Consider the following 9,640-nt stretch of genomic DNA (forward strand, 5'->3'; position numbering starts at 1 on the left):
AAGCCTAATGGCAAGATCTAGGCCAGGATACCTAGGGATTGCCAGGAGCTTGGGATCCTCGGGATGTGCAGTAAGGCCAAGGTTGGATTAAGATAGTTCAAAAGGGGTGCCAAGAAACACAAGGAATGAGAATAGATGTGTCCTTATTAGCCACCCAATGGTGCATAAAGGAATCAGAAGGCTTGAGAACCAACAATCCATGAATAAAGGGCTAGTATCTCGGGGAGCCCATAAAAGAAGAACCATGAAGGGAAATGGCTGGGAAACTTTCAACCTAACAGGAAGGAATCAACTCACTTGAGAAAAAATGACAAAGGAAAAGGTAGCCAAAAGCTGAGTCTGAAAAGGTGGGAACTAGAAACCTTGAAAGGAGAAAAACCCAAGGTTAACTCTTCAAGACATATTAGAACAGAAAGGCAGTAGGAGACTTTTGAGGAAGAAGCTCCAAAAAGAAGAGGATAATGAGGAATAAGGATGGGGCCAGCCACCAATGTTGCTAACACAACATTGGGTCTGGTACCTAGGGGAACAAATGGAGGGAATCAGTGATACCCAGGGAACCCTAGAATGACACTATAAAAAAGGGAGGCAGCCAACAGTGAAGGACATTCAGCAATAGTGAATTAGCGTAGAATCATGGAGAAAACTCTGTTAAAATTCAAAGAAAGTAAGAAAAGAAAGGAAAATATCGTCCGGTATCCTAAAATAGTCATTAGAGAACACATTTAGATTCAAAGGTATTTAAACTTTACAAGTCTTAGAGGCCTGAAGAACCATCTAAGTTTGTAATTTTTGAATTTATTTGGACCTTGTAACATGTCCTAGTGAGCCTAATGTATTACACAATTGAGAAAATAATGAAATATTTCACATTATGTTAAGGACTCTTAACGTTTATTTTGCCTCTTTCTCTATCACATTACCCCTTTATTGTTTCTTGTTGTTCAACGCATATACTCCTTGTTTGCTAGCATTTATATGTTGTAGGATTTGTGCTCTGTGCACCATCTGGTTTGTAATAAGCCTGTTTAGCTACGGTGAACTAAGCCTAGTCCCTTAAAACAACAACTAAAAGGCCCGGGGTTCTTGCTTCTACTTGGGTCTAGGCACCGTCCAAAAAAGGACCCTCACAACATCCCTTAATGTTCTCAATGCAGACATACAAAGTTCAAATCCCTCTTCCCTCAACTATCGAATTATATTGGGAAAAAAGATTCTCTATCCATATTCCAATTTCCATATAGCTACATGAAATTACATGGGAAAGAAAACGTCAATGAATATGTATAGTAGAAACTGCCGCTATAGCTTGTATTTAAATTTTAAAGAAAAAAAATACTCTATAGTAGCAGTTTAAAAAGCATCGAGATAGGGTTTAAAAAGCGTCGAGATAGAGTTTCAAAACCACCAGAACCTATATCGGCGGTTTTAAAAGCGCCGATGTAAGTCAGGCGGACCTATTGCCACACTCATTGCGTAGTGCTATAGAGCGCTAGGAAAAAAGATCGTCGGGATAGGCCTTTTTGGTATACATATATAAAAGATATATTGAGCTAATGATTAATTTATTCATCACTTATGTAAAAATATTTAACAAGCTAACTAAATAAATTAAACTAGCACGTGTTTATAACATACACATTCAAATTGTTTAAATTCAAAAATGATAATATATTACAAGTGACCCAAAAATTAATTTATTTTCATCACATTGGCTAATCAACCCCATCTAAATTAATGCTGTGACCACGTTTATCATTTTACAAATTTATGTATTCATTAAAATTTTCTTCATCATTATTAACATATACTATCTCCTCTTGTTCTTTTTATTTTAATAATTAAAAAAAAAAATTCTTGGCATTTTAGTTTCTTGGACTTATAACAATAATGAAAAAAAAAAAATAATTTTTTTTTTCAATTAATGTCTTATTCATAGTATAAAAAATAAATTTGTAAATATTAAAATAAAGTGTAAGTGTATACCGTGTAGTCCAAATTTTGTAGAAGAAAGAGAAAGAAAAAAAACTTATGAATATGTTATTTTATTAGGTTAAATTAAGTAACCTAATAATTTTGTGTTTAAAACAAGTCTAAAAACTTGTTAGATTCAAATAAAAGTACAAATTTTAACCCCAAAAAAAAAAAAAAAATCACATTTTAAAGCATTTGTCAATCCTTGTTTGTGATGGTAGAAGTCCCTAATGACACCAATGGTGATATGTGTCCTCCCAATTTGACCAAATTAAAAGTTAGGTTTGTTGATTTTTATTTTGAAAAAAATAAAAAATTACAAACTGTAGGTGGCGTTGGGTTTAGTTTAGTCAAGTTGAACGGGCACGTTCACCATTTTAAATTAATTTGTAGGAGTTTGGAGAAATTTCTTTTCCTCTATCATTTTGCAAAAGGATCATTGAGTATTTAAAAGACCGAATTTCCCACCTGAAGTGGGCCTTATACACATGGACTATGGACTAACAAATATTTAAAAAAAAAGACAAAAGCCCACGTATCAATTTCCTAAAAGCAAAACGGGTCAATTCAAAAGCCCATATAGCTGCACCACATAAACGGTCAAGATCCACCCTCATAACCCAAACTAAATCCCCACCGTTGGATGAACCCTACAAAACCTCTGCTTTCCCTCACGGCCGGGAGAGAAAACCTAATAAGTTCTCACTTCTCTCTAGTCTCCACGCACACATCAGAAGTAAGTTTTTCTTTCTCTCAGATATTTGGATTTTCAGCTCAAACCCTAATCTGAATCCTTTCATTTCTCTCTCAATCTGCAGAGATGGGTGAAGAGGCAGTCAAGACAGTGATTCCAGAGTCAGTGTTGAAGAAGAGGAAGAGAGAGGAAGAGTGGGCATTGGCAAAGAAGCAAGATCTCGAGGCTACGAAAAAAAAGAACGCCGAAAATCGGAAGTTGATTTTCAATAGGGCCAAGCTGTACTCAAAGGAGTATGAACAGCAAGTATGTATTATTCATCTGTACTTTTATGTTTTGATGATGATTCCTTAAATTAATTGATTTTTTATCTATTTGGGCTTATTCAGGAGAAGGAGCTGATTAGGTTGAAGCGTGAGGCAAAGTTGAAAGGTGGGTTTTATGTTGACCCAGAGGCAAAGCTCCTGTTTATCATTCGCATTCGTGGGTAAGTTTTTTCCTGTTTTTGATTGTTCCGTTAACATGAAATCTTTATGGTAGATCACCAGGTTCTTATATTTTTTTTTTGGAATTTGGAACTTTACAGTATCAATGCCATGCACCCAAAGACTAGAAAGATCTTGCAGCTCTTGCGTTTGAGACAGGTATTACATGAAAATGGCATCTGGTTATTGTAGTTTTTATTTATGTTTTTGTGTTTAGAACTTTATATAAGCATTAAGTACACACTATTTCTAGTTGGAATCTGAAACTATGCCTGATTTTTTTAATTCTGAATGATGGGACATGGTGGCTGTGGACTTACAAATGGAACCTGTTTGGTATTAGTGGTAACACATCTTCAGTAATTTAGGACCAGAAGTGTACGATGATCTTTCACTATTTTAATGTGTTTGACTGAAATGATGAAATTGAATGATTAGGGAAATTAGTAAAATTATTTAGCCAGCGTTATCAATCATGGCAAATGTGAATACTGTTTCCTAGTCTGCTTGAGTAAAATTATATCAATCATGGCAAATGCCCTTTATTTTTTAATTTTCTTTAAAACAGATCTTCAATGGTGTATTTTTGAAAGTGAACAAGGCCACAGTGAATATGCTCCAGAGGGTTGAGCCTTATGTGACTTATGGGTGCGTATTTTTCTCTCTCCCTCTGGTCATTTGCCTTACATAAACATCTGTAATTCAAAATTTACATCGACTCTCGCTAACTAGATATGCGTCTTTATAGATATCCCAACTTGAAGAGTGTGAGGGAACTTATCTATAAGAGAGGATATGGAAAGTTGAACCAGCAGAGAACTGCTTTGACTGATAACGCCATCGTTGAACAGGTTTGTAATTCCAAGCTACTGCTGTTTTATAAAGGGAAGTTTTTGTTTGCTTGAACTTGTTTATATGCGATGATGTTTTCACAGGCTCTGGGTAAGTACGGCATTATCTGCACGGAAGATCTCATCCATGAGATAATGACAGTTGGACCTCACTTCAAGCAGGCAAACAACTTCCTGTGGCCATTTAAACTGAAGGCACCCCTGGGTGGCCTAAAGAAGAAGAGAAACCACTATGTTGAGGGAGGCGATGCCGGAAATCGAGAGAATTTCATCAATGAGCTAATCAGGAGAATGAATTAGACAACTGCACTTTTTTGTTAGTTGGAGGAGTGAGGTTTTTATTTTTTTGTTACTGGCTTCTGGAAGTAATCTGAACACCAATTTTTCTGAAGTCCTGTCTGAATTTAGAGACAATTTTATATTATTTGTTAAAGATCAGAACTAGTTAATGGTGTCTACCGTTGTTTTTACTAGTTGATATCCCGCCCGGATGCATGGTGCATTTTGATAAATTTTGTAAGAAATTATTTGATCCATTGATTTCATGAATACTATTATCCGTTTGTTTTGATAGAAGACTTTTTATAAAAATAGTTTTTTATATTTTTCGATGTTTGGTAGCATAGAAAAAATTGGTTAATAGAAAACTATCTTTTAGTCAATAGAAAATCATAACAAAAATAAGACTTATTTTCTATAAGTTGTTTCCTAGAAAATTTTTTTGGAAAACAATTTGTCCTGTACACTGCATCACTCCTATAAATAATTCTATTCTTTTGTGCGCAGGAAACAAAAATTAATTTCATACCAGGTTGGTCATAGAGCAAAGCTTGTTTAGCAATGGCTATAACGTCCTCACTTCCATAGGAATCATAGCTGGCTTTGAATGGGTAACCTTTATCATCACTGGGTGGGAAAATAATTCTATCCTTTTTGCTGTTCATTCAATCGGCAGTCATCAGCATGGGGAAATTGTTAGGGCATTACATACTCAACTTCAGAAAATAATTCTATCCTTTTTATACACAGCTCCGCCCCTGGTCAGCCTTATTGTTCCCACTTTCCTTTATGACTTGTAGATTCGGGTTCATGCTTATTTCTTTCTACAGCTAAATCCATGACCACCTAGATGGGGTTTTCTCTTTGAGATTGATCTTGATCTTCCTGCCTCGTCCATTGTAAGTGGTTTGTGTTCATTTGTTAGTCTTATTAGGCTATTTGTAAAGACCAGAGGACTTGTCTTTGATTTTAGGTAGTCCAGCCGCAACAACTTTAATCGTAGTCCTCCAAAATTCCTACACAATGAGTAAATTTATGAGATGCACAAATGAATAATTATCAAAGAAATAGATTGGAGCTATTTGCAAGGTTGAGACAAATAAGTAAGCTAAATCTTAAATTTTTTATCTTTTTATTTTTTTTATGGCCGAGTAGACATATAATATTTAGCATAGGACATGATCTTAGATGCTTTAGACAGTCTCCAACGTGCCACTAACACCTCCTATTGTCCTCATTAGTGTGCCACATGACCACTTCCTCTTATGCAAGTTATGGTTTCCCATAAGGAATACAGTTTTGAGTTCAGCAATCAGCATGCAATAATAATCAAAACAGCACTCTTTTACAACTTTCAGGATCACTGTGACCTAAAAAATATCTACAATGTTTGTTGGCCTTGAATCGTTTCTCATTACCCCTTTTCCTCTGCAGATTTTGTAACAACAAAAAAATGAAGGCCAATTGTCTTTTTTTCTAAATTTGTTCTCTATTTAGAGAGTATAAAATGCTCTAACTAGTAATTAATTGCTTAGGATATACAAAATCCACACAAGATTACAACCCAATTTTGAAGAACTTTCTTTTCAATAGTTAAGTACAGGTTTAGATCAATACAAAAATTTCTCAAGTGTTCTATTAAGATAGCTATTTATATAAATGTAGCTTACCACTGTACTAGCCCATTAACTTAACTAGTAAGTTACCCGTGCGATACACGGATAATTTTATAATATTTTATGTAAGACAGTTTTGGATAATATTGTACATATATTATAAAGAAAAAGTAAACTAAATTAGAGTAAAAAAACATATATATTTTGAGATGTTAAAAATTAGTTTAATAGTTTCATTGTATATTTGTAGCCTTCTTAAGGTAAGATTTTTTTTTTTTTTTTAATCATAAAACCAAAAATAAATGAAAAATAGTAACGGGACCATGAACATCAACTAATTTTTGTTGTGTTCACATATTTCATACCTTGAAATGAAAATATTCCTAACTTCTATTGATGTTCTTGAACTCTATTTTTATTTTGGTGTCAAAAAAAAAAGAAAAAAAGAAAAAAAAAAAAAGACCTTACATTTCATGGTATGAAATCCCTCTTTGTCAAGTTGATGTGATAATAAATGTGATTAGTGAATTTCAAAATCATAATAAATAATATATAAATTAATTTATTGTGATTAGTGAGGCATTAGTTTGTAAAGATGCAGCCTCCCAAAAAAAAAGGGATCACTCTACAGTAATATAGCAGATTTCTTAGACAGCCTTTGCGATGTGTTTGTCTTGCATGTGTCACTCATGGACTCATGGGTATTGTAAGTGTTCCAAGCCCACGTTTGCAACCTTTCTCTTGGGCTAATGGGTGGGCTTAAAAACTATCTTTTGCCCTTCAAATTACAGTCCTTCAAAATTCCTAATGAACCTTACATCTGGACTTGGGCCACATTGTGGTAAAGACAAAAAATAAAATAACGGGCTTAGTATTATTTGGGCTTATTTCCTCTTCTTGGGCTGCATGTATTGGACCTATTAAAATGAGCCATATCAAGCTTTTTATCTTTTGTTTCAGCGCAACATTTTAACAAACTTTGATATGTTCAAAATAAGACAGGCAACACCATTTTGAATTTTTTTTTTTTTTTTTTTTTTTTTTTTTTTTTTTTTTTTTTTTTTTCATTTTGAACTGACTCATAGAATGAGCTATTGAATTAGATTATGGTAGATTATGGTAGATTATACAGTAGGCTTACAATAAACTTAATCAAAAAAATTAATTACTCGATTTTATTCTTTAGTGAAGGTATTGAACCTGACCACATAATTAAGTGAAAAAATGAAATTAACCAACCCTCATTGTATGTATTTGGGTTTTCCTAGCAATTTTTAACTTTGAAATGTTTTTTTTAGAATACTAAGTATATTTAACACACATGGAAAGAGGGAAGAAGATCTTAAAGAAACTTAGAATTGATTCAATCAAATATGTCAAAGTAAGGCGTCATTACAAAATGCGATATGGATTGTGTAAATGTGTCCACAAGTTAAGGTGGATAACTACAATTAACCTAAAAATAAAAAGGTTTGCCAAAAATTATGGAATATTTCAATAACTGCGTCCATTATCCTCCTAGTCAAGACAACCATGATGCTTAAATCTAAATTTGAACAATTAAGGCAATGGAACAAAGTATTTCCCAAAACAATATTACAATCATGCATAAATTACACCATCACTTGACTAAAACCAAATTGATTAAAAAACCACAACAAACCACAGACCCTGCTCACTTGCGACAGATCCTAGCAGTTGGCATGGTAACACACACCGGGGCATAGCTTTTCCTAGCCTCTGGAGTCCCTCGTTTTGGCTCTACAGCCACTGCAATCCCGGCAACGGAGCAAACAGCAGCTGCTGCAGCAGCAAACACCAAGTCCCTCCTTCCATTGTTGCTCTCTTTCTTTGTGTCACAATTGACCACCTTCACTTTTTCCCCTTCAGCTCCCCTTGCAGCATTTGTGATGACAAGTCTCCGGCTGGTGGCGGCTACCGGAGAACGGTTGGCAAGGGTAGACCCACCAAGCAAGGAGGATGTCATGGTTATTGAGGCCATTTTTGCAATGTGACTAAGGTACTTACTGTTTTTGCTTGGCTATATGGTGTGTGTGTGTGTGCTTTTTTTTTCTATGGTTTAAGAGTTGATGAATTAAGCATAAGGAGTGTAACAGGAAGTGAGCTAGTTGGAGGGCCATCCAATATCTTATCCTTAAAAAAAAATGTATTGACCAGTAGCTTAGTTCCACGTAGCATGACATATCCAAGAGGGAATTTGTGGCTTTGAGACCTCTGTATTGTTCTGAGTTAGAAAATGAGAACCAATAGTTTTGGAGATCTCCTTATGAAGATTGGTTGAGGATGTTAATCAAGGACATTTTGTGGTCTAAAATTAGGGATTTGGATCGAGTGCACTCTATGCAATTCATCTCTCACTACACATATATTTTTTTTTTTTACCATTTTTACTTTTTAACTTTAACCTTTTTTTCCACTTTTTTTAATTCAAGAACTGAGATTAAAAGTAATTTTTTCAACTCTCAATCTTAAATCTTTAATAGCTATTGCATTCTACACACACACACACACATATATATTCTACCAATTTTACTTTTTAACTTTAACCCTTTTTTCCACTTTTTTTTTTTTATATTCAAGAACTGAGATTAGAGGTGGCAAAATTGGACACGACCCGCGAACCCGACACGATACGACATGAAATTAGCAGGTTATGGGTTGAGGCTTAACAGGTTCACGCCATATTCGGGTTGACACGGCTAACCGGTTTAATAAATGGGTTGGGTTAGTGTTCAACATATAGAACCCATTTGACCCATCTGACTCATTTAATTAAATGACATTTTACCAATATACCTTTCAAACTCTAGGTATATAAACTTATTAGTTGTTGTGGTTTATTTTTTTTTGACATATTGTGATTGATTATTTGTGATATTGTGATATGTTTTAATTTGAATGATTATTTGTGATGCAATTACTCGTTAATTCTGAATTTTATATTAAAAATATTTATTTGTTTATTTTTTCATAATTTTTTTTTTCATTTTGATAAAATCTGATAAACAGGTCGACACAACTGACTCGTTTAATAAACATGTTGGGTTAGTGTTAACCTATATCATTGAATACTCATGAGTTGACACGACACGAATCCGACATGCGAACACGAATTGCCAACCCTAACTGAGATTAAAAGTTATTTTTTCAATTCTCAATCTTAATCTTTAATAGCTATTGCATTAGGTGCAATACCATCTGATCTCAATCCAAAAATTATAGACCCTAATCTCAATCCTTAAATTAGAGACTTTCACATTCGTAATTTTACAGTTTCTCTAAAGTTTGTAAGATAACTTCAATAAAAAATTCTTAAAATTCTATCAATTTATTTTGAAACAAGTGAATTAAATTTTACCATGTCAGTATTTAAACAAATATTGACTATCGATATTTTGATACATTCTAGCTTGATTTCGTAGCGCTTTGAGTCAGATTCATCTAGTTAATGAGAGGATAGTCACTTAGCGATTTCATTGGATTCAAACTACGTACTTGACTTGCATTGAGTAAATTTGGTATATATAAATTGAGCTACATTTCAATTGAAAAATCCAGCAAGTAAATACTTGATTGAAAAGAACTTTTAATAAATTGTTACATAATATAAATAATTTCTTTTCCATGGAATTAGTAAACATTAATAAATTACTAGATACCATCAAAATAGATTAGCTATTACAATTTTGGTCCAACAAAAGTTAAGCCATCCAAGAAAGA

The 9,640-nt window shown here is 33.8% G+C and overlaps 2 protein-coding genes across 2 annotated transcripts; one reads left to right on the forward strand and one right to left on the reverse strand.

The window, feature by feature from the left end:
• Positions 1-2,601: 2,601 nt before the first annotated feature.
• On the forward strand, positions 2,602-4,573 carry LOC115988037 (60S ribosomal protein L7-4-like). Its single transcript, XM_031111669.1, has 7 exons — positions 2,602-2,710; positions 2,793-2,974; positions 3,058-3,155; positions 3,255-3,312; positions 3,722-3,801; positions 3,902-4,004; positions 4,089-4,573. The coding sequence occupies exons 2-7, from the start codon at positions 2,795-2,797 to the stop codon at positions 4,302-4,304; spliced, it is 735 nt and encodes a 244-aa protein (XP_030967529.1). The 5' UTR covers positions 2,602-2,710; positions 2,793-2,794; the 3' UTR covers positions 4,305-4,573.
• A 2,813-nt stretch (positions 4,574-7,386) lies between these two features.
• LOC115983810 (photosystem II 5 kDa protein, chloroplastic-like) lies at positions 7,387-7,997 on the reverse strand. Its single transcript, XM_031106632.1, has one exon. The coding sequence runs from the start codon at positions 7,899-7,901 to the stop codon at positions 7,575-7,577; it is 327 nt and encodes a 108-aa protein (XP_030962492.1). The 5' UTR covers positions 7,902-7,997; the 3' UTR covers positions 7,387-7,574.
• Between the last annotated feature and the right edge of the window lie 1,643 nt (positions 7,998-9,640).

Source organism: Quercus lobata, chromosome 4 (genome assembly GCF_001633185.2).
Source record: "Quercus lobata isolate SW786 chromosome 4, ValleyOak3.0 Primary Assembly, whole genome shotgun sequence".
Taxonomy (NCBI): Eukaryota; Viridiplantae; Streptophyta; class Magnoliopsida; order Fagales; family Fagaceae; genus Quercus; species Quercus lobata.